Source organism: Carassius carassius, chromosome 7 (assembly GCF_963082965.1).
Source record: "Carassius carassius chromosome 7, fCarCar2.1, whole genome shotgun sequence".
In the NCBI taxonomy this organism is placed as follows: domain Eukaryota; kingdom Metazoa; phylum Chordata; class Actinopteri; order Cypriniformes; family Cyprinidae; genus Carassius; species Carassius carassius.
In genome coordinates this window covers 15612233-15638248 of record NC_081761.1, presented here as the reverse complement: position 1 = coordinate 15638248, position 26016 = coordinate 15612233, and the positions used below count along the sequence as shown (strand labels likewise).

Genomic DNA, 26016 nt, shown 5'->3' with positions numbered 1-26016 from the left:
GAAATTTACATACTGAGCAACAGAACAGCCTAACAAGGAGAGAGAATTTGTTTGGCTCTTCGGTTACTGATGCATCAGATTATGAAATTGTCACACAAAAAAAAAAAGTGTCACAAAAGGAATGATCATTCCAGTTGCAGCACATTATTCACTCTTCATAACTTCAGAAGACTGACAATGTTACGGCCCACTCACTCATATGCCACTTCAAAGTTGTGTTAGTGGACAGGAGATATCTTTATTCAAGATGTCATGCCTTCATACATTTCTGACACATAAGCTATTTTCATTTGACATACAAAAATGCTGATCAGTTTCCTGTCTGAACATAAAACAAGAGCAGGTCAAAAGATGAGCTGGTGACAATAGAGACAGGATTTTTTTTTACAACCTACATACAGAACTATAGAGATGTAAAACTGAAGTATTGCTTACCACCAGTAAAGGCATTTTAATATAGAATTTCTAATCTAGCTCTTGATTCCCCAAATGAAGGTCATCTGTGGTACATAAAAATGCATATAAATATCTTTGGATTAACATGCTAAATTGCGTCCTCAGGATGTTTGGTAATCAATTTTGATTGACAGTTAGGGAGGGACTTCATGCAGAACATCTACTTAAAAAAAAAAGTATGGAACAATCAAAGCCAATGAATACATTCAACGCAATTAATCAAATGTGTGAAATATAAACATTTTTAAATATTACTTGTAAAATTCTATTTAAAGGGTTATCGCTAATGTGTATAATCAATATGGTTCACTTGTAAATTTCATGTAACAATCAGTTTGTATCGAAAACATGTATTACTGAACAAGCTCATGTGTTTTGATATATAAGATGGTAAAAATACTTCTAAATCAACTTCTTTGGACACCATCTCTTTTGCATGTGGGTGTTTAGATACACTGGAATTGCTTATCAACTGCTTTTTTTGTACAAATTAAAAAAAAAAAAAGGAAAGATGAATGCAACCCCGATTGTGATCTCTCCGATCATTTTTCCGCAAAATCAATGTCCTTCATGGCCATTTTCAGGGGCCATGCAACTATAACACAAAGAAACAAAAATCTAAATACAAAAGAAATGTCTGTAACAATATAAGATTTTATATCCCTCTAAAATAGTTTTAAAACACTACATTTTAAAATATTTTTGAATGGTTTCTAATGCTCATCACGGTTGCATTTATTTGATATAATTACAGTAAAAACTGTAATTTTGTGAAATATTGGAAATTAAAATACCTTTTCTGTTTTAATACAAATTAAAAAATGTAATTTACGCCTGTGATGGCAAAGTTGAATTTTAGCTACATCTTCTTATTAAAAGCAGGAAAAGTTTGAATTCAAATCTTGGTTAAAACTATAATGAATTTTTCATGATTGTTTTATGAATACATTCAAAAGAACAGTATTTATTTTATAGGGTTGATAAACTTGTATATTGTAACAAAAACATTGTCACTTTTGATCAGTTTATCGTGTCCTTCCTGGCTAAAAGCATTTCTTTCTTTCTAAATAAAATAAAATAAAACGTACTAATCTTAAACGTTTGAACAGTAGTGTATATCTTACCCCATTAAAGACAGACACCTCATACTAATTAACAAGCACGTGTGCTGCTAGTTTCAAAGATGTTCATTAACAACTCATGAAAATGAGAAAGTTCATATCAGTGATGCTCTACACAGAACCAGAACGACTGTGGAAGAATTGTTTCTCAGAGTGAGAGGAAATCCAGCAATCCTACAGATAAGTTACATAAAATGGCCAAGTGACCAGGTTTAAAAAGTATGCTTACTGTATATAAAACTGTAAAGACAATGTTGAAAATTAAGGACTAAAGGAATAGGCACTATCAGTATAAGGCCATTATGGGAACATTCCAGCAAAAAGACATTAGCAGCACTATACAGTCCAGAATCTGGTCCTCAAGTATTGTAATGTCTCCTCACCTCTTGCTCAATGACTGTATGGACATCACCATTTAGTTTAGGCCTGAAATTTAAGTTAAGACATCCAGCATTTTCTCTCTCTAAGTCAACTTTATGAAATGAAGGCAAATCAGTGACTGTTTTATGGCAAGATTCAATGATTGTTCACACAACAGACATATGCTTGAAAGAACCCCCCATCAAAAATATCCCAAAAAGAGAAAAGTCTGAAAAACATTCCCACATTAATTTAGAGTTTACAGTGTAGTTTTAGTGCTTACAATAAGAGCTAAAGTTCAAAAGTTTCCTGGAAACATTACCAACAAAGATAAAAACAGAATCAGAGCTACTGCTCCGTGGGAAGATGAGAAAGGATGGAGTGTTCTTGTGCAAAGGCTGCTAGCTCTTTCAGGAACTCTGTGAAAAGAACTGTGGCATATACCTCAGTTTTGTTTAAGGGAACCACAGTTTTGGGTTGGATATTCAGTTTCGTCTTGATTATGTCTCCTTCAGAACTATGGAACCAATCTGCATTCTGTGGACTCTGAGAGTCTAGGTAGAAACAGAAAAAACAAGTCATTGCACATAAACATTGTCTTAGAAATTATTACATTGTAGTTTATTCAAACTGAACAAGTCAAAAGAAGATGAAACCATTTATACTGCTAAGAGAAAAACAGCTATGCAACCCTCAAAATGAAAAATTAATTCAAGGTTATTTGACTGAATTTAATTGATTTGATATTGATTTACACACTGTTTAACTCAAAATATTAACGGTTTCTTCCAACAGGTCTACTCAGTTTGATTATTTTATTATACAGTTTGAGATTGGTAAGATTGTTAAATGATTTTGAAAGTAGTATCCTGTGCTTGCCAAGGTTGCATTTGGATTTGGACATTGGATCAAAATATATTTTTAACATGTAATTAATTCTTGTGAATGTGATGGCATAGCTGAATTTTCAGCATCATTACTCCAGTCTTCAGTGTCACATGATCCTTCAGAAATCATTCTAATATACTTATTTTGTGCTCTAGAAACATTTCTTATTATCAACAAACAGTTATGAAACCCGTTGTGCTGATTATCACTTAAAACCTTTTTTTCCAGGATTTCTTTTTTATTTTATTTTTACTTTTTTTAATACTTCCTTGCCAAATAAATGTATCAAAATTACTTTTAAAAATCCTATCAACTTTTGAGCATTATATTATATTATATTATATTACTTCAGAAAAAAATTGCTGACAAACAGTAGAAGCAGAGAATCACTGCAGGTCATTTTTATGAAATAGCCACATATTGATCATTTTTATTTTGTGTAGTAAAACAGTTTTGTGTTTTATTAAATCATAAAATAACAAGACTGAAAGGATATGAATCTACTCTGACCTCTAAGTGAACTCTCCCTGGCCAATAAGCAGTGCTGGGCAGCTGTGAGGAGCTCAGGGAAGTCTTTATAATTCGCTGACCACTGTTCTATCTGGTTCTTCACTGAGGCCAGTACCTATAAAATCAAGAAGGGAGATTTAAATTAATGAATAAACAGATTCCATATTCTCCCATATCCACACCAGGTATTAAGATCAATTTCAGGTGATACATTACAAGTTGACAGTCCTATATACAGGTGTAAACAGGGTCCAAATGAAATTGTGATTGGATTACCCAAACCACTTCATTCAGTATGTCTGTAATCAACATACCGTGACTCCAGTAAGGAACTTCTTTGAAGTAACTGCAATTTCTACTTTAAGCATTATATATGTGTAGTAAATATAAGAAAAAATATGCACTTCTTTTTTATTTTTTGTGCTTTATTAACAACAGTCAGAGACCCTCCCCTTGAAATCCAATCCCAATGTCAAAAAGGGGTGTAAAGGTCTGTTCACACTAAGACAAATGTTCACAACAAATATTCGGATGAGAAACATTTTCTGTTAATAAGAACATTCACAAGACTTTTTCTTTTACACAGAAGTGTCTTTTCCATAGCACTGCAAAAAACCTGGCTAGCCAATAAGATTTGTCCTTTTGGTCACATGCTCAGAGCTGCTACCATTACATTCAAGTGTGCCACACACTTCCTGAAAAGTTTTTATCACCCCCTGTTCATAAACCCTGGCCTCTCCATGGAAACAAAAGAGATGTGACCTTAACTAAAAAAAAAGTCAAAGTACACTTCAAATAAATTTTGCCCAAAGATGTTTCTGTCATTTTAAGTATTTCTGATCATGCTTGGGTATGTTCAAGGGTTTTCTATTAAGTTTGGTTTCAGTCAGTTATTTAACGCTATAAAATGTGATGTGGGATCATGATTGTGTGCCTGTGATTGAGTCTGTGGAAGTATGGGCAGAACATTGATACCACAGCTCCATTTTAAGATCATTACAGCACATACTCTGGTTGCAAATGATGCCATCATTTATTGTTTGACTTCCTATCATCATGACAAGCAGGTGTCAGAAATGCAAAAAAATAAAAAAATATATCCCTGCTTATATATGTCTGCTTTTCCATAAGCGCCCACCTACTGTCAGAGACTGAATTTGCATTTTAATTATTTTTGTCTACTTTTTTTTCCCGCATTGGTCTGAACAGACAAAACCAAAATTTGTTATAAATATACAGGTTGGTTTGACAAGGTCAAGGCTTTGTGTGTATTGAAACACAAATTAACACATGCCTCTCAAAGACATGCAGATGAATGTTAAGAAAGTATGGGTTTTCACTATTGCCCCATTTAATGATATGAAACAAGAGGTATAATAAGCTAATTTACTTGTTCACAAATTAAACTTTACTGAATAACGTATCAGATAGCAAGATGATCATGTCGCTTTTACTCTGACAAAGGGGAAGTATTGAGCACTAAACCTTGCTGTGCCACTGTGTGATGTGCCACTGATGTTATTTTAGCAGGTTTGTGCGTCTGTATAATATTAAAGTTATAGAGACAAAGGCTACATTCAGACCACAGCCGAATGTGGCCCAAATCCATTTTTATCCCCCAAATCCTTGGCAAAGTTCACATAAGCTCTTAACATTCGTCTAAACAGTTGACATTTCTAAACTGACCTACATACATAAAGTACTCAAAATATCTGCCATGTTAATCAGTTTAAGAAATGTAGGCTAAAGAAATAGTACTGAACCTGATGTTTAATGGAGGCCAGTGATAGTTTTCGCATTTTCTTTGTTTTTAAACTCAAATTAAGCAGGTGGGGACAATGAATATTGAGTTAGTATGATTTAAAACTACATTCATTCAGTAGATCAGATACTGCATGCACTTCAGTACCTGGTTTAGTGAGCGGACACTAGGCTGGAACACCATGTTTGTGTTGAGAAGGAAGGAGCGCAGCAGGGGCTGAGGGTAAGCAGCTAACTGGGCCAGGATGCCAGTCAGAAGCAAGTTCACATGGAGAGAATTACTTGGCATGTTTTCTAGACGAGACAGCAGTACACTCAGAAACGGACCTGAGAAAGACAAGAGAGAAAATTAAATATTAGTTAAAGTGTAAATAATTTAAACAATACAAGACAAATGAGCCAGAACAACACACACCCAAATATCATACTGAACATTAAACTGAAATCAACACTAACCGATTCCAAATCTCTGCATATTAGTTCATGGGGGCCAAAACTGAAGTCTAACTTCATGAAATACAGTGTCACATAATTCAGAGCACAATTTGTTTATGGTTTCTAGATGCCACTTATTGAGTTAAACAGGTCATATTACTGCTGCATTTTTTATTATACCATATAACTTAATTTTTAATATACATCTTTTTTATAAGCAGGCAGTATACATTAATTCACACTCGTTATTGAGGTGCATTATGGCATTGAATCAGTGCATAATATACCCTATACTTTCAGTCATTATTCCAAATGGCTGTCACTTTAACTATAACGCCTGTTTCACATATAATTCGTCTGCAGTGCGTATGCAGTCCGTGTGCTGAAGCAGCATGGACTCATTGTGCTTTCACACAGGAAGCATTTGCAGTCCGCGAACAATGCGAACCAGTCATTTTAATTCATCGCATGCAGCACAGCAAAAATAGACTCGGTATGTAAACGATCGCTGCACTGCTGCAGACGCACTGCTCCTGGAATGCACCGACGGACAGCAACCGCGTGCAGTGTGAACACTGGAATCCGTTAACATGGGTGCGTAAAAAAAAAGATTTGCAACGCATACACACTGCAGATGGAGTATGTGTGAAACGGGCGTAAAGTGTGACCCTGGACCACAAAACCAGTCTTAGGTGTCAATTTTTCAAAATTGAGATTTATACATCATCTGAAAGCTGAAACAAATAAATAAGTGTTCCATTGATGTATGTTTTATTGGGATCTGACAATATTTGGCAGAGATACAACTATTTGAAAATCTGGAATCTCTGAGGGTGCAAAAAAATCTAAATACTGAGAAAATTGCCTTTGAATTTGTCCAAATGAATTCTTAGCAATGCATATTCTGAATCAAAAATTAAGTTTTGATATATTTACGGTAAGAAATTTACCAAATATCTTCATGGAACATGATCTTTACTTAATATCCTAATGATTTTTGACATAAAAGAAAAATCTATTAATTTGACCCATTCAATGTTTTTTTGGCTATTGCTAAAAATATACCCCAGCAACTTAACACTGGTTTTGTGGTCCAGGGTCACATAAATAAATGCATAATATATTATTGCAATATATAAATGAGTGTATGAAGAATAGTGTGAAAGAATTTAAATAATTTAGCAAAATAAAATGTTTTCTGACCTGTAAAAGGTACAGCATGTCCCTTGCTCCCACTGTGGGGTTTGGTCCCAAAAGTAGATGGTAACTTTTCTGCCTCTGGTGTCTCTGGGGAGAAAGAGTTAAAGTCAATCTCATCTTCCTCCTCATCCATTAGGTCTCTAGGACTCTTGAGTTCACGGTCCGTTTTTGCTGGACTGTGCTGGGCACCCAGAGTCCTTATGAGTTCCTCATACTGGGCCATAAGGTCCTCCCCTTCCAGTGACTTATAGTCTGATTGGGACCCTCTCTTTTTACTGTCCATTTCATCTAATGGGGAGCTCAAGCCATTGCTCATTGATTCTGAATATGTAGTCTTTTGATCAGTTACTGGTTCATCTAACATCTCATGCTTTGCTGCTTCTGTAGGTTTGGATGAGGGATGATACCTATTACAAGAGTCATGAGCATCCCTCTGAGCCACCAGATCATAGACCATAACATCATTCTGGAACTCAGACTCTTCGATGTAAGAGCCCTTCACAATCATACTAGCAGTTCTACGAAGTTCTTGAATGTGTTTTGGGGGCTCGTCCGGTATGGGGCGAGTCTCCGGATCTTCCTCTGGTTGCAGTTGTGTAGGACAAGCATCATAACTATCATCCCACTCCAGCTCCAGTAATCCGGGAGTAGCAGTGTGATCTTTGAGGGGTGGACCGGAGAGATGCATTTGATTTGGAGTTTTTCTGCTGGTAGCTGGTGGCCGAGTCCTACCTGCTTCTTCCAAGGTACTGCACTGGTATCCTTCTGGAGGAGGGTTCTCACCATCGTAAAGGGCCGACCACACACGGCACGCTCCCATACAGTGACTGATGCTGTTTTGTGCATCGTACAAGTAGTGCAGGTAACTGACATCCAGGTAGATCTCTGAGCCAATGACACAGGAGTTACCACAGTCATCCTCCTCTGAGAGGACCTCTTTTGACTCTAGAGGAAAATGTACAAGCAATATTAAATCAGTTACTAATGCCCTTCTCTTTATATTTCATGTCCCCTTTTACAAAAAGAGTATTGCTCTGGAATTTGTATCAGCTATTAAATACTTTAATAACAGGCACAGACTGAAGCGGATTATATAGTCTGGAATGCAGAAATGATGTTGATGCCAGCACTAGTGAAGTTTCAGATTTAATTCCGAAGCCGGAAGTCACTGAGACATGAATAACATTTCAGTCTGCAGACTCGAGACCACTAATCTAAAGTTTGATCTTAGTCATTAAACCTTCAGTGCATGATTTTGTGGAGACAAACAAAGAAGATAGAATCATTTTGTCTCACTTTTAACATTAAAACCTAGAAATCTTTGAAAAAACAACAACACCTTTTTCCCTTCTGCATCCAGTCAAGGGTTTGCAATTCTGCTTCTAGAGAGCCAATGACCTGGAGAGTTGCTTGCCTGGAAGCCAACATGCTTTCCTGGAAGTTTCTGTTCCTGAAGACCTTGATTATCCAGTCTAGATCCATTTAATTGGGGTTGCAACTAAACTCTGAAGGACAGTGGCCCTCCAGGAATAAAACTGGGCACCCTGGTCTACATCCTTATAAGATTTTAGTTTTCAGTGTAGGTCAAAAATGTATACTTTTTGTTATTATTATGACACTTCATACACATTGCAATTCAAAATTACATAAAATAGTACACTCTTCCACAGAAAGTAAAGGAACTACATTATACCCATAGTTCCAATATGGGAGCCATCAGTGCCTTTTGACCAGAGGATAGATTCCAGTTGTCTGAGTGGAGGGGGGATGACCTCTGGAGAACAGCAGGAGGGTGTAAGGGCTAGAAACTTGGCGGCTGATACAGAGTAAAAGTCTCTTTCTCTCAGGACTCTACGCTGACTCAACATCATGTGGTTACAGGGGATCAGGTACCTGTCGGAGAAGGAGAGACCACACATATAGTGCCACAAGAAAGACAGCTAAGCACCAACACTGTGAGACAATATTTAACATACATATGATGCATATCTCATCAGAAATACAACAAATAATTAAATAAATTGAATAGTCTGCACAAATATACTCACTTGAATACCAACTGGAGCATGACATCCTCACAATACAAGCCAATGAGAGTGCGGAATAGGGCCAGCGATACAGTGCCAAGCTGGAACAAAATCACAGCCTATAACAACACACTACTACAAAACACAACTTAATGACAACACTGCATGTTTTAAACAATAAATCTGGCATTAACTGGTTTAAATTGTTTTGTTAATATTGAATAAAATAAAGCTAACTATTGTTTGAGGATTCTTAAGGCTCAGTGCTGTAGGGTATTTTGTTTGAATACACATGCAAACTAATATTTGTGTTCAAATATTAGTCCAATTTAATAGAAAGAGCCTGTAGTTTACCTTTATTCATCTAATTCACCTTCATCTAATCTACCAACCACTTCTTAAAACTTGTGCAGTGTGTCTTCAACCTTTAGTGAAGTTTAGTAGTTTAGCAGTGTTATTAACAGAAGTTCAGTATAGGGTCTGATGGTATAGCCAAATAAAATTAATTGTAATATTTGTGTTAATTTAATTAATTCATTAAAATGTACCTCAAAAAATTAGCATTTTCTCTGGAATAATTAAAAAATGTAATTTTGTTGTTAACCCTGCACAATAAACCTCTTATTATTATCATCATCATGTTTACACTTTGCTGGATATAGTGAAAAGATTTGCAAGTGTGCAGAACATGATTCTATAAAGATGTGAAAACCAAAAACTCGAAAATAAAAACATGGTGTATATTGAAACCTGTGATGCTCTTCACAGTGCACAAGATAAATATGCACAGTCGAGTTTAAAAGCAGTTGAACCATCCCTTTGACATGGCCATAATTATGAGGAGAAAAAGCAAAAATGAAACTGACTCAATGTCTTTTGAAAACTAACCTAAAGCTGCCTCGCGTTTTCTGTGTCTTTACACACCAGAGCCGTGCCTGACGCGGCGCTGGCGCGCTGCTGCTGCTCTAGGTGACATAGAGGAAGACCGCCGACAGACCAGGATCTTGTCTTCATGACAACAATATCTATACTTCATGTTAAGCATAAATATAAAGCCTACTGATAAAGGACACCGTCAACAGTATTGACGGCAAAATACACTATGTTTGACAGGTGAAAATCGATAATTATTTTTATTTTTTTTTAATTAAATTTATATCTGAGTTTCTGTCAACCTATAGACTTTCAAACATCAAATTAATTCATGAATTAATATGTATTTGTGTACAAAATGAAATATAAACATTTTCCTATTCTATTTTGCCTGGAAACGCTTCCAACACGCTTGCGTGTCGCATGAAAAATAGGCGTTGGTTCTATTTCGAGCATACACGCATTTTCTGCGCGTCTCACGCAGGCAGTCTGCAAGCTCTAACCGGTTAACATGGGAGCTGAATTAAAAACGGACACGCCACACAGCTGAGACACTTACGCCATGCATCCAATGTGTCGCCGGCCTAAGTACTGCTTTTTGAGATTTAATTGGCTGTCAGTCAGGATGAAATTGTGGTTACCTGAAAGGGAGTGTTGATGCGGCTGACTAGTGTGTCCAAAATGTGTACATTGTCATGACGATGGAGCAGGATGAAGCTTAGGAAGGGTTGCAGCAATGCAGGTTCAGAAACGCTGCGTATGAAGAGGTCCAGGTATGCTGTAGTGGTCATCACCTCTTCAAGTGTCAACTACAAAAAATAATAATAAGATGCTTTAAATCAAATCTTACTGATCTAGGAAGAAAATGGCTTATGGTCCACTAACCTTGTGTAATGCTGGTGCTAGAACAGGGACCAGAAAACCATTATGAATGTAGCCTACCAGCTGGTCTCTGATGGAAGGGTGGGCCACCTACACATAAAACAAAGCTAAAATAAAATGAATTCATACTGTCTAAATGTATTTTTACTTCCTTTCATCTACTGGGCATATAAAGATAAGTATACTACAATAATGTTTATTTATAGCTCAACCTTTGTCTCCTGACTTCCAGAAGAATGTTTGAACGGTGCAGAGGACGTTTGTATGTGATTGTAAAATGATACATTGTTTGCCATAAACCAGGGGTGTCCAATCCTGTTTCTGGAGGGACACCGTCCAGAAGATTTTAGCTATAGTCCAAATTAAACACACATGAACAAGCCAATTAAAGTCTTCAGGTTCACCAGAAACATCCTGGCAGGTGTACAGGAGCTAAACTCTTTATGAAAGTGGCCCTCTAGGAGCTGGACTGGACACCTCTTGCTATAGATAAAACACAAGTGCAGTAGAAATGAAGTAGCACTAGCACACCTGTATGACAGCATTGCAGAACTCCAAGGAGTTAAGAAATTGCACAAGAGCAGGCAGCTGCTGCCAGTCCTCACGGTGCAGACAGTGCCACTCTTCACTGGGTACATCCAACTTGGTAGGCAAAGATGAGTAAAGCCCACTCAGACCTGTAGCCAAAACCTTCATAAAAATAAATAAATAATAATAAATAAATAAATAAAATTAACCAATTAATTCAAAATACACTTTTAAACACTTCAATAAAAGACATCCATTATGTAATAGCACAACAATCTGTAGCTACATGCTTCCTGGCTTCATTCACTGGCAGATGAATGTAAGGTCAGAAAGGGCTGAGAGTGCATGTAATGCTGAGAATGGGACTCTATTGAAGCAGAGGGTGATGTCAACTTAGTAAGAAGGGTACTCATCCATGGTGTAACTGATTATGCAATTATCTATAATGACTTTACATAAGCATGTACTGTGCTACTGGATGCCCAGACAGGGACCACGGTGGCACATATTTGAAAGGAAAATTTGATAATATTCAGAAACAATCCATGCATTCACTAAAGATTTAACCAGTTTAACTGTCCTGTTGGCTTCACTGACTGTAGATTTAATTGCAATTTCATAAACAGCCAGATAAGATTACTCAAAAGTGTTATTCACGTTCATTATAACTGGAGGCTATGAATGTCATATTTCTTCAGGGTTTGCTAGTTCATATAATGATGATGATGTACATCAGTTGTACATTCAATTCCTGTGTTGTTGTTTTTTTAGTTTGTTTTGTAAATAAATTCAATGCACACAGACTGAAGTAGTTTAAGTCTTTGGTTTTTTAACTGTGATGATTTTGGCTTACATTTAACAAAAACCCACCAATCTGTGCACTGAATTTATTTAATACATGGGTTTCACAATTTGAGTTAAATTACTGAAATAAATGAACTTTTCCATGACATTGTAATTTACTGAGATGCACCTGTAAGCACAATATCATGGCAAAGTAACCTAGATGTAAAAATAGGGCTAACAGGCATGTACAATCAAATTACAATATGAACTTATATAACGGTACCATATTAAATAACACTAGGATTCAATACAGTATTTTAAACAGGTGAAATAGGAATGCAAGTCAAATAGAAATTCCTTTGTATGCACTCAACACTCAATTCCTTTGTATGCAGAAAGCACCATGATCTCTAAAGACTATTTAATTAGATAGTAATTTAAGCAATGCATGCCAATAAAGTAAGCCCAATGCTGCAGGAACTTTGGTAATCCAAGTACAGAATCTGAGTAGCTTGAAAAAAAAGGGAAAGATAATTAAAGAAAGAGTATAAATAAAAGAGGAATATATACTATAATAGACTCATACCGGACAGAAATAGGTGTTCTCTGCTATGTGTTTAGCCACAACATGGTTCTCAGCAGAAAGAGCCATGATGAGAAGAAGCGCATCTCTGGCTTGCTGTCCGACTGACCCTTCTCTGTGTATGAAAGGGATGAGTAGGGAGAAGATAAGGAAATTAGCAGCTCCTTGGTCCTCACTCGTATGGAAAAAAAGCTCCAGGACTGATGGGTCTTTAGCCAGAACACAGCAAAGCTGGTTCAGGAGCAGCACAAGCTCTGTCTCCACAGCAGGGGAGCTTGGACCCGATGGGGAGCCGGAGCAGGATGACAAAAGCATCATCAAAGGCTTGAGCACTGGTTTATGATGAAGTAATGGCTGCCTGGCTTGTCCAATCAGCATCTCATACATCTTCAGTTGCTCTAATTTCATATCATCTGTGAACTCTCGCCTCAGGCTCCAGATAAACAGTCTCTCCAACACGTTCTCCATCACCACAAACTCCAGGATGGGCCCCATGGCTCCGTTTTGACCACACTCCTCCTCCATGAGGAGGAAGAGCATGTGCTCTACATAGTTCTGCACGGCGCTGGCCTCATCGCCAGGGACTGGACCGAAACGGAAGCTGCTGAGTCCTCCGCCCCCACCAAAACCGTGACCTCCACCCAGACCACCAACAATACTGCGCAATGGGTCGTGCTTCTCTAGGATCTTCACCACCTGATAAAATTTCAAGAGATCAGAGGTCATTCACACTGGAGAGAATAGCCAAAGGTATTTTATCACACTATAGCAATCATTTTTCTCTTTACACTTCTCTTCACTAAAAATTACTTTATATATGACTTTCAAAAAAGTTTTATAATATAAAAATAAAAACAAATGTAATAAACAATAATTACAATAAAAATGTAGGTAACACTTTAGAATAGGCAACACATATTAGTTGCTTATTAGCATGCATATTACTAGATTATTAGCCATGTATTAGTGCTAATTAAGAACATATTAATGCCTTATTCTACTTGACCTTATTCTACATCCCTAATCTTACCCAACACCTAAACCTAACAACTACCTTACTAACTATTAATAAGCAGCAAATGAAGAATTTATTGAGAAAAATGTTGTAGTTAATAGTTAACAAGTGTTACCTATTCTAAAGTGTTAACAAAATGTTGTCCAAATGAAGTTCTTAACAATGCATATTGCTTATCAAACATAAAGGTTTTATATATTTATGGTAGGAAATGTACAAAACATCATTTTTTACCCATATAATGTATTGTTGGCTATCGCTACAAATATACCTGTGCTACTTATGACTGGTTTTGTGCTCCAGGGTACATATAATCTATTTCATGCAAATTAGTAGTTGAAACAAATGCAACAATGAGCTCTCTGTCCTGGTGCTGATCTATTTCATTATGACAAAACTCCCCAGGGGTGTGTCAAACTGAGACTGGATTATTAACAGAGCAAAGGAATAACATGAAGGCTTCAGGAAGAGGAAAAGCAAGCAAGGCCAAATGGCATATTGCTCTTAAAGTGTACCATTCCTAAATGCAAACTAAGCAGGAAGGGCTGAAAGAGTGAAAGTGTTAACAGCATTTCAGATTTTTAGAATATTTTAGAACTTATTTGGACAAGTTAACAATAATACTAGTTTGCCTTCAGAAAACTACCCTAATTTCTGTCTTTAGAGTTTATCTAATGGCCTGAACTCATCTTCTGTACTCAAACAATGCCTCTATGTTCTGGATCATTCTGCTGAATCAACAGAAGAGGTCCAGAGCCTTATTCACAGTGTAACACCAATGGGATAGTCCATTCTAGGTCCAGTTCAGGAATTTAAAAGCTTACAAACATACAATTTTCCTTTACTTAATTTAATGATCAGAAACATAATACTTAATCATATATAATATGTAAATACATTTTATGTATTTTTGTTTCATCATAAAACCTTTTATTAAATAAACTTCATACGTAATAAACAGAAAATAACACTACTCATATAAGATTTGGTTAGTACACCCGAGGTGAAACAACAATTTTTGAAAGTTAATCTTTTCACTGAAAAACTAATTCTTTTGTGGATGAGGAAAAAAAGCATATATCCACAACAAATAACAAGTATCAAGAAGGTTGTAAAGGTTTATGTTAATTCACCACAATGAGCATCATATAATTTTTTTTTATTTTGTCAACAGTAGTATCATGTATACTTTAAACATTAGAGAAATGGAATTTAAAAACAGCACACTAGGAAAAATGATAATATAACAAATATTACATACCTGTGCCCAGTGGTTTCTAAACACAATCATGCATGTTTCAGGGTCCACTCCTTTCAGGACCAGTGGCTGGCCACCTCGAGTCCCATTGGCAACCATGGATGTCATTGTTGTGCTCTCACAGCAGGACTAAACCATCATGAGTGCTGGAGTGGATGCCGAATATAACCAAACATGGATTACTGAACGGTAGCATTAGCATATAAACAGAAAAAAAGTAAAAAAAAATAATTAAGTGTACAGTCTAAATAAATCTGAACAGAAAAGTAGATAGTACATGTAAATAAAAGTATATATATATATATATATATATATATATATATATATATATATATATATATATATATATATACTAGTGGTTGGCCGTTATCGGCGTTAACGTGCTGCATTAACGGAAGACTCGGGGCCATAAAAAAAATATCGCCGTTAATCTATTCTCAAATTTGGGTTGGGAGCTGGGTCTATACAACGCGAGCTATGATGACTTTCACCTTGATATTTTAGCGTGGATGTATACCTAGCCGAATCTGTAGGGGGTGAGAACGAGTCTTTAAACCTGTGTGTATGCCTACTGTGAAATTACCACATCAAACGTGACGTGCTAACATGGATGCAGCTGAAGCCGCCGGGTTTCCTTCAGGGAATTTTATTTTTTAAAGAAGCTTCCCAATGGAAACCTCGACAAGACGCACGCCTGTTTCACACATAATCCATCTGCAGTGCGTATGCAGTCTGCATGCGTTACGTGTGTGGTGCTGAAGCAGCACGGACTCATACTCATTGTACTTTCACACAGGACGCGTTTGAAGTCTGCTACTCAGTACGTAAACGATCGCTGCACTGCTGCAGACGCACCGCTCCTGGAACGCACTGACGGACCGCAACCGTGTGAATGCTGGAATCCGTTAACATGGGTGCATAAAAAAAATACGCAAAGCATACGCACTGCAGACGGAGTACGTGCGAAACAGGCGTAAAGTTGTTTGCACCTTGTGCAATGTGGAATTAGTTTACAGCTTTCTCAAGCAGTTTGTGATGCATTTTGGAAACATGAGATGAGCCCCTGGTCTATTGCACCACCTGTCTTAAGAAACCCGTTCTCAAAGACTTACTGTTACTTTTAGTCATTATTTTATTTGGGTAGCACACATATTCTGAATGCCTTTGGCAGAATTCAAATGAGCCATTTTAATCTAGATTAATCTAGATTAATTCCAAGATTACAGTGAGATTAATCTAGCTAAAAAAAATGTATCTATGCCCACCACTATATATATATATATATATATATATATATATATATATATATATATATATATATATAAATATTCTATGAGAAGAAATACTGGCACAGCACAAACCAAGCACTAACAATAACAGTTAAGTTGTGGTCTGTTTTAAATGTGCATCACTATTTCAGTGGCTGTCTTGGCAACAGCACTGTGTCATCTTTAAAAAATCAAAGCCTTTCAAGCAGGATTTGCTGTGATAATGTGGCTGCCTAAACATAACGCGAACTAATGAACTCAGCTGTCATCACTTAAAGATGCTAATTAACAGCATGTGGATGTGAGCTTTGTGTTATGCAATATTATACAGTACAAGCTGCATCTTATGTCATGCTTCCTAAAATATAGAAATGTAGCAGTACTGCATAGCTTGCTCTCTACTGTATATGCAGAGCTATTTTTAACAAATCAATAAAGAGACCCACAGCCTTAAGCATTTAGATAACAGCTATTGGCTTAAACCAAATGTGTGTGCAAGCACCAGTGATTATAGATGGATACAAAGATACTCTCTGTCTCCTCTCAAAAATGTGTGTGGGGAGTATAAGCTATAGTTTCTGTGGTGTGTGTGTTTAGTCTAAAGAATGAGCTAAGGCAACAACAATAGCATTCTCCACAATCCATGTGGTCTGAAGGCTTACTTTATCTGCGTGTTTAAAAAAATCCACACTTCGCAGAATGCACTGTAAAAATCATACAATTATGCAATAACCCCAAAAAAGAAAATGTTTTTGATATATTTTTGCACACTAGGTATTCATATTCCTTCAAATGTCATGAGATGCATTTTGGGATGCTGTTAAAACAGCATTCAACAGTTCCTCGTGTAGGCTTTTTTCTATCATTCACTAAAGCCTTTAGATGAACATTTGATTTGATATTTTCACAGGAAACTTTCTGCATTTTTAGATTTTCCAAAACATTCTGTATGATTTATAAGTTTGTTTCCTCATGGACCCTCAAAAATGTCCCCACCAGGTCAAAATTTACTGGTATTACTATCCTCATGGGGACGTTTGGTCCCCATAACGTGATACATACCAGATTATACCACACACACACACACACACACACACACACACCAACTGAATTTGCCATGTAAATATTTACGCAATCCTAATCAGCCAATCAGTAGGCAGAAACCATTAACCACGCCTGGATTTAGAGCGAATCACAGCAGAAAGCTCAGTTTGAAACACAAATGTGAAGGAAATAGAGATACATATGTTTCTGGTTACACGTGGGGGCCGTCCACTCTCATTAAAACACATAAATCCAGAGGAAAGACAGTCAGAATGGATTTTGAATTCCTACCTACCACTGCTGAAAGCTGCTGCTGGAGACACGGTATTTTGCATGGCAGAAATCATTTTCATCTTCAGAGGGCTCAGGAGCTCTTTAGAGACATGTAGATTGAGATCTAGTCAATGCAGATTCTGAAAAAAAGAAAACAAATGGGAAGAACAGTTTATCTGTGTTAATGAGAGCAGTGTGAGTGAGATGATCAGGGCCAGGAAATGACTAGATGGATCAGAGCAGTGACAAAGAGGTTTAGAATGGTACGGCAGAAGAGCGGGAATGAGAATGAGGAAGACACGAGAAGAGGAGGTGGGAACTCAGAATCACAGAGGGGGTGGGAAGGGGATAGAGAAAACTTCTGTCTGTGGAAACCTTCAAGGGAAACTGCACAAAATCTAAAATAAAGCTACTCTAAAACCCCATTCAATAAATGGATAGTCCCACAGAGCATGAAAATACTGATCCCATGAACCACTGCAGCTAAAGGAGTTGTGGTTAAACTGCTGTGAATACATTTTTCCCCGAAGGAGACCTTTGTTAAGTCCAGGCCTGCAAAAAAATACTTTTTTTAAATACATTTATAAAATATAAAATGTATACATTTATGATATCAGAAAATACTTGTTTAAAATAAATGCTGTTGTTTTGAACTTTCTATTCATTAAAGAATCATTTATTTTTATTCATTCATTCAGATTCTTGATGAATAGAAATTTTAAAACAACAGCATTTATTTAATTCACAAAAATGTATACTGTTTTGATGCTTGAGCACCATATCAGTCCACCATATAAATAAGCATATCAAAATATTTCTGAAGGATCATGTGACACTGAAGACTGGAGTAACAGCTGCTTAAAATTCAGCTTTGCCATCACAAGAATAAATGACAAAAAAAAATTATAAAATATATTTTAAAATGTATTTCAACAGTTATTTTAAACTGTAATAATATACTTTTTTATTGTATTTTTGATCAAATAAATGAAAATCTAGTGAGCATAACAAATTTATTTATTAATTATATATAGCCACTTTTTATATAGCCACTCAATAAAATCACCCAGACTGTGTCAACACAGAAGGCTATTTTGTAATCATTCAATAAATGAAAAGTTATAAAAAATAAAATAGGAAGATTAAAAAAAAAATCTTCATTGTCATACAAAAACAAAAACTGAATTTCTACCCAAGAGGTGTGCAGTCATTGAAAGTTGCCTGGTTCAGGGTTGCAAAGGGGTGGAAATATCCGCTAAATTTCTGGAAACTTTTCCAAATTTCTGGAAATGTTCCAGGACTTTTTGGAAACTTTTGGAAAGTTTCCTGAAATTTACCAGAAATGTTCTGCTCCTTTGCAACCCTAGTCAGGTCATGTCTAAAGCTCACTTAAATTTGCTGTAGATCATTATCGTGAAGTTATGATGCCTTGAAAGTTTCCTTACATGAAGCCTTCATACAAAACCACTGTCAGTTGAGTCATTGATTGGGTAGCAAGGCAGCCGTCTTGGGTTTCAGACACATACTGCAGCTGTGCATAATTGCACAAACAATGTACCAGTGTCTATCCATGAATGGTGGACAAGTGCATCAACTGTTAAGCATATGAACCTGGCAATTCAGCAGCATTATGGACTTTTACTGATCGATCCAGTTGACTAGACACAAAAAACACATTCAGCGATATTGTCTGAATGCTATAAGTAAAATGAGCTTCAGATAAAACATTTTAAGATAACTTAAAGTACTGCATCAAAGGCAGCGTTACTTGCCAGGTCTCACAGTAATGCCTGGACTCAAAACCATCTGAAGAGGTCCAGATGAAATGCACTCACAGGAAATGGCCAGGGTAAGTGTTCTGTTATCAGAAAAACGTGACCCAAATTATGCATACTGTATGCTCTTTAATCAGTGTGAGGGGGTAGACAGAGGAAACCTCTGGAGGGGAAAATAAACTGAATTCTTGATCTTGTTCTACTGCTTCAAAGAGATCAGTGGAGATACTGGGACAAATCTGGGACAGGGTCTTTCTAAAGATATTAGGGAAATGACTTTCCTGACTGAGCAGCACAGATGTCTTATCTTAGTAATGTGGGTGCTTGAGAATGAAGTCACTCATGAGCACACTGGATCTGTGTTTACCTCAGAGTAACCACACTTATCCAATTAAGCTCATTTAGCTAATTATGTTAATTCAATACTTGCCGCTTCCTGAGAAATTACAAACCTCAACAAGAATATTTATGGTAAAGATATAATTTAAAAAGACAGTCTCACAACACATGTCCATTATGGCCTGTTTAGAACCGAGAAGCTGGTTTTTATCTGGGCACCAATGCTTGTCACATCATATAAAATAGGCCTGAAATGACGTTACCCTTTAAATGTCACTAGGGTGACAATATGAGCCATTTTCCCAGGACGCGTCCTTGACAGGATTTTTATATTGCCTAAATTAACCAGATTTTGGCTGTTTGTGCTGTGCAGATCGATCATTGTATGACATTCATAAGAGCTATAGAGAGCAGAGCAGATGGCTCCTTATGTATTAAAATCACTCTCTTGGTACTTTGGTGTCATACAATGACGGGTAAATTGAATGAACGAACAAACACCTAACATGTACTGTATGTGTATTTGCATTGCTTTGATCATTCTCTGTAGATCTCACCTTCTCACATGCCACGATTGGTTGATTATGTACCATACCTGCATGTTATTGGTCAAACTACTTTGGATGTTTTAGGCAATATAGAAATCCTGGCAAGGGCGCGTCCTGGGAAAATGGCTCCTATGGTCACCCTAAATGTCACGTCACACCATTGGAAAAACCAGTTCTGTTTGTAGTCACAGAAAAACTCACAGAGCCTCATAAGTGCACCCGTTTACATACGTGACAAAAAATCCAAACAGTTTTTGAAGTTTCAGGACTGAGAAAAGGTAGAGTTTCCTTTCTTTTTTAACAAGGTCATTACTTTAGAATGTAATGTGATACTGGTCAGGGCTGGACTATTTGCTTGGAGTCCCTTTGCGATTGACTCTCCTTTGAGAATGGGTTGGGTTTCAGCCCTGCAAGCCAAAGGGAGTGTCCTTGGAGCTTTTCATGCTGAAATATGGCCAGCAAGTCAGTCCCACCCTATCATAGGGCTGTCATAACTTGTGTTGGAAATTGTTTTCTGTAGAGCCATCCACTAGCACTTGCCCAGTATGTGTCCACACCATATGTCTGACTGCCAGATGTCAGATCAGTAGCTCAGAACTTTCATTTGAAGCAAGGTTGAAACAAGGTCAGTTAAATTAACAGAAGCATTTTTTTTTTTACAGACAAAACTCATTATGGACTCTTTAAAGTCGTTGCATTTGGACTCCATGGCTAAAAAATAAAGAGTAACTTATTTTTACTCATACTGGGTAAAAATATATAAATGTATACTTTAGATTTCTATACTATAAACCAGTGGTTCCCAACCCTGCACATTTGGCATGTTTCCTTTCTCTCAGGTCTTGGAGTCTCTACTAATGAGCTGATGATCTGAATCAGGTGTGCAAAACATGCAGTGTTGGGGTGCCTCCAGGATGAGGGTTGGGAACCACTGCTATAAACAGTGTATAAAAGTATAGTTTAGTATAACACTAAACAACTGAATTATTATTATTATTAAATGCTACAAGTAAATTAAGCATTACAAAATTATTAATGTTCAGCATAAAAATGGTTGTTCATTGAGATTTGCTAAAGATTACATTTAAAAATTAGTGTTTTTAAAGATTAACTTAAATGAGTTTTAGATCATGGCAAATGTAATTAAATAAAAAGAGGTAAATTATAATATATTAAAAATCCAATAATACCATCATTAATAATCCACTATGGCCCTATAACCAGTATGGGTCCAATACATTAGGAATCCTTATAAAATGGAAATACAATCCACCTTAAATAAAGCTAATTTTTATAAATGTTTTCGTTTTATATACATATATATATATATATATATACATATATATATATATATATATATATATATATATATATATATATATATATATATATATATATAGCATTTTTATAAACAAGGGTATTTAGCTCACTTTTGGCTTACTTGTCTATTCAAAGATTTACTGATCTAAATCTTTGAATTATCTTCATTTCTGAACTTAGTTAATTAGCATATTGTGTAATAGTAAAAAAAATGTAAATTGCCAATAACTCTAGTCATGAAAGAAACCTAAATATAGAAAACATCAACATAAAAATGATGAATGATTGCATTACCAATAGACAGTAATACATGGTTTTTGATCTCCTAGCATAAGACTTTCATGATGGAAACACCTGGCCCTTGTTCTCTCTCTCTCTCTCTCTCTCTCTCTCACACACACACACACACAAGCAGGCAGGCACTTGAAGGAAGGACATGCAAGCAAATCAAAGCAGGCATGTTTGTCATGATCAAGCACTGTCTGAAGACACACAAGGGGAATTTACTGGTGCCCATGGTGACTGGGTGACGTGAGGGCTATCACAGTGACAGAGTCTACTGAAACATTTACAACAGATGCAAAGAAGAGATGACTACAGCATCAAGTACTGGTTCTGGTTTAGGTCCCAATTTCTGACCTTAAGGTAAAGTACACATGAATTTTTTTTTTTTTTTTGCTACATCTGTCCCTGGCAATGCATTAAGATCTTCAAATGAATGTGTTTAATATTTATGCCAAAAGGCAACAGATAACCAGAACCCTTATCATAATTTTATGGCCTGTGACATTATATGCCTCTTCAGTAATACTGAACGTTTTACTGTACACACGTGAGATGCAAACGTGCAGTGTGTTTACACTATACACTCAGTGCCCTACCCAGCGTTCAAAGCACCTGATCTGCATAAATATTAACAAGCCACCAGTCTCCATCCTGATTGGTGGAACTGTGCACGTCTAGAGGTAACTTGGGACCAGTAACTATGGAGATCTTTGCAATCCTAATGGTGGTACTTATGAACAGGGAAGCGTGTTGGGAAAACAACGGGTTTACATAATGCAAGAAACTATGCAAATATGGTATGCCTGCATGTTTCCATACCAAAACATGGTTTGTGTTTATATTATGTTTTCAGAGTGTGTCCACACTAACAAGCAGTAAAAAAAAATTATCCTGAGAAACTGAACTGAAATCTATGACACAAAAGAAAGCAATCCTTCCCACAGAAATACACTTTCTAAAGGGAGAGGGTTTTATGGAGCTGCCTGTTACACTGAGATAAAGCAAAACTATGGTGGCCTCATTAAGGCAAACAAAGGAACAGAAGTCAGGTGTTTGCCTTCCGCAAAAAAGCGGAAGGCTTTGTGTGAGAAATACTGAAGGCACTGCAACTAAAAGCAGCTGGGACCTGTTATGCTGAGACCATTGCAATCATGTACTCAAAGATATTCTTAAACAACATATATCATCAAAAACCCCAATCCAACAGCATAATCTAGAGCAGAGGTCTCCAACCCTGCTCCTGGAGAGCCACTGTCCTCTAAACTTCACTTCCAACCCTGCTCCAACGTACCTGTCTGTAATTATCAAGTATCCCTGAACACCTTAATTAGCTAGTTCAGTTGCGTTTGATTGGGGTTTAAGCTGAAATCTGTAGGACGGTAGCTCTCCAGGAGCAGGGTTGGTGAACACTGATCTTGAGTGATGGTATGAATTCAGATGAGCATGATTGACCAGTACAAATTGAAGGAGTGTGATTACAATATAAAATGTATGAACAAGCAGTGCCTGCTGGAGAGAAACTGTGACAACCCACTGCTCCCAAGCTACAGATTAGGAAAAAACATCAGCCTTTGGTGTACCTGCATGAACCACAAAGAAAATACATTTGCTGGGATTGACCCATGACAAGAGAGAGGCAAAAAAGAATGCTATGGGGTGTATTTTGGAGACTGAAAAACAGATAAAATGGAGGGACAAAAAAAGCAAAAAACAAACACAAAACGACAGGCAAAACCAAGCAAGCAGGGGTTAACAGGTGTTAAGTTTACATGTCAAAGAAGAGAGAGAGCACAATATAAAGTAAACAAAGCCAACTCTTAGCATAAAAAAAAACAAAACAAACAAAAACGCATCAGTATCATGCCAATATTCCAACAACAAAACACTATTATAATTCAGGATTTGTTCATAATATGTTTATTTAATATTTGCCTAAGGATAAAAATCCTGTCATAAACTGCTGAAATCCTGGCATAACAGGCATTCTATACTCTTAAAAATAAAGGTGCTTCACAATGTCATAGAAGAACCTTTTTGTCTAGATGGTTCCATAAAGAACCTTTAACATCTGAAGAACATTTCTGTATCACAAAAGATTCTTTGTGTTGAAAGATTATTAAAAGGTAAGAAAGAGGTGGTTCTTTAAAGAACCTTTGACTGAATGGTTCTTCTATGGCATCCCTTTATTTTTAAGATTGTGTAACATCGATGCCTTCCTAGCATTTCTTATGTAGCCTACCAACTGAGAAAATGCTGTTTGTGTAGGTTTCAAAGGGGGAGGACAAACAAAATGAGAGAGATCCAAAAAAAAAAAGATAGAAAGAAAGAGAATGTTTGCACACAGAAAGCTCTTATGACATGGTTTGTCTCACAAAGCAAGAGAGATGCATGCTTGCTCCAATTACATGAGTCAGATCAAACGCAGATATAAGAGATACACCGAATGATTTTAAAGTATGATCGCTCTTTTCAGTCCAACTGAGACATTTTTTCATATAAGCATTCAGCACCACTCTTTCACCAGGAGTATCAGATGATTCAATGCGAGTAAACCAGATTTATGAATAGAACATAATAAACCAGAAATGAATTAAATAACTAAGGCAGGGATAATAAAAAAAATGTTTGCACAACATTTTGATATAATTCTTAGTTCAAGTGATGTCATAATCAGTCACTGTTGCCATAGCATTCCCTACCGAGTCTAATATCACAGCTATGCAGTCCAGAAGGTTGGTTGTGTTCGTGTGTGTGTGTGTGTGTGTGTGTGTGTTTTAATCCTCAGCACAAAACAATGCTGAAACACTAGGGGAAGGTAATAGCTACAGCTGGAATTGTCGATTGAAGTTTAGACTCAAGTTAAAGCTGTTAATCTGTTTTCTGTTAATCGGTAAATGTTGTACAATATCAATCTGAAGTGTTTCTTCTTTCAGAAACCAGACATTGCACTGTATTAAGCCAGGGTTATAATGAAATATGGAACAAATCTGAAACATAAAATAAACAAAACATTTGAAAAGTTGAAAATAAAATTACTAACGGGAAATTAATAAATACTAAAACGGAGCTAAAACTAAAATAAAAGTAAACCTAAAGAGAATAATTTGTGCACATACTATAACAAAATTTTTAAAAATTAAACCAAACTGAAAAAAAGAAAGAAAATTAATTATGAATTGAAATCTTTAATACTATAAATAATATTAAAATAAAAGCATTCAGCTTGACAGCTGCTGGAATGCATCATGGACAAGCTTTGGAATGATATGCATGACAGTCAACTGTGACAACAGTCTTTTGATGCTGTAAGCAGTGATCTTTAACACAAAATAACTAGAACAATCTATTTCTGCTTGTTTGTAATTTGTAAAAACATCCAGTTACAAGTCACATTACATCACAGGTGCAACCAGAAACTAAGATGTGTGACTTCTTTCACCTGTTGCAAAGAATAACATCACAAAGAGGAACTTTCTCATACACACGCTAACAACTCTCTACAGAGCAGCATTTGTAGAGCTCTCCTGCGTTCACACTAAATTTATCAGTGATTTTCAGAGACTCTCCCACTGTTGCCATATCTGTTGGTTTCTATGTCTGTTTCTTCATCCTTATTTCTGCTCAGCTCCTCTTTCTTTCCTATCCCCATCACTATTTGCACTATCTTGGTTGTCTGATTATCAGTGTGTAAACATTTGAATTTACAACCAACTCTTATTTACAACCAACTCTTAACTTGCTCAAATTACCAATCCCAGCATTGCACTTTAAATAAAATTGATCCAATGGTTAAAACATAGATGTGATTCCTTGTTAAAATGATCCCATAAAAGTAACATAATACACAATCGAATCTTAACACTGAATAAACAATTAAAACTCGGTGCATCAGTTTAAGTCTGCAAACTATAGGCCTAGATTACTATTATATCGCTGGGGAATAAAACGACATTTTCTAAATAAATAAATAAATGATTAAAAGCTTTGCTTCATTTTTTATGTTAGGCCTATAAAGAAGAAGCTAAAGAAAGTATTTCAGTAAACTACCCAAGATCTATAGAGTAGACTAACGAGTGTGCGTATGAACAACAAGGTAGTTTATTACTATGTAGTTGGTTATGTAAATAACTCGGATGTTGTTTAATGGCTCCATCTTGAGTTGTCTATTTTCCAGACAACCTAGAACAACCTGTTTACGTTCGAGCTGGAATAAAAACAATTTACACAACTCCGCTTTTAAGTAACATATAAAAATAAAACAGCAACAACTTGGACAATATTGTTAAATAACACATACTTCGCCTTTAATGTCCAAACGCTTTTTTCTTCCACACCTGACAAAACAAGCTCTGCTTCCCTGTGTCATATTCCACTGTCTTTAAAAATATCATAATCCCGTCTCGCTATCGTTTTCATAATGTTGTGCAGTTCGCAGGCGAAGGTTCTGTTGAGTCCATCAGACGAGATCTGTGACGCCACTG

The 26016-nt window shown here is 36.4% G+C and overlaps 1 protein-coding gene across 2 annotated transcripts; it reads right to left on the bottom strand.

Annotated features, from left to right (window-relative positions):
• Positions 1 to 213: 213 nt before the first annotated feature.
• LOC132143621 (FHF complex subunit HOOK-interacting protein 1A-like) lies at positions 214 to 26016 on the bottom strand. Of its 2 annotated transcripts, XM_059554014.1 has the most exons (13): positions 25833 to 26016; positions 17292 to 17408; positions 14687 to 14842; positions 12414 to 13106; positions 11045 to 11203; positions 10517 to 10603; positions 10273 to 10440; positions 8780 to 8859; positions 8425 to 8624; positions 6735 to 7676; positions 5245 to 5423; positions 3336 to 3450; positions 214 to 2491 (listed from the first exon to the last, which is right to left on the bottom strand). In XM_059554014.1, exons 3-13 carry the CDS (start codon positions 14789 to 14791, stop codon positions 2286 to 2288), a joined length of 2934 nt encoding a protein of 977 aa, XP_059409997.1. In that variant the 5' UTR covers positions 14792 to 14842; positions 17292 to 17408; positions 25833 to 26016; the 3' UTR covers positions 214 to 2285. The 2 variants fall into 2 exon arrangements, with proteins under 2 accessions (XP_059409997.1, XP_059409999.1); XM_059554016.1 differs by lacking the exons at positions 17292 to 17408; positions 25833 to 26016 and having other exon boundaries at positions 14687 to 14876.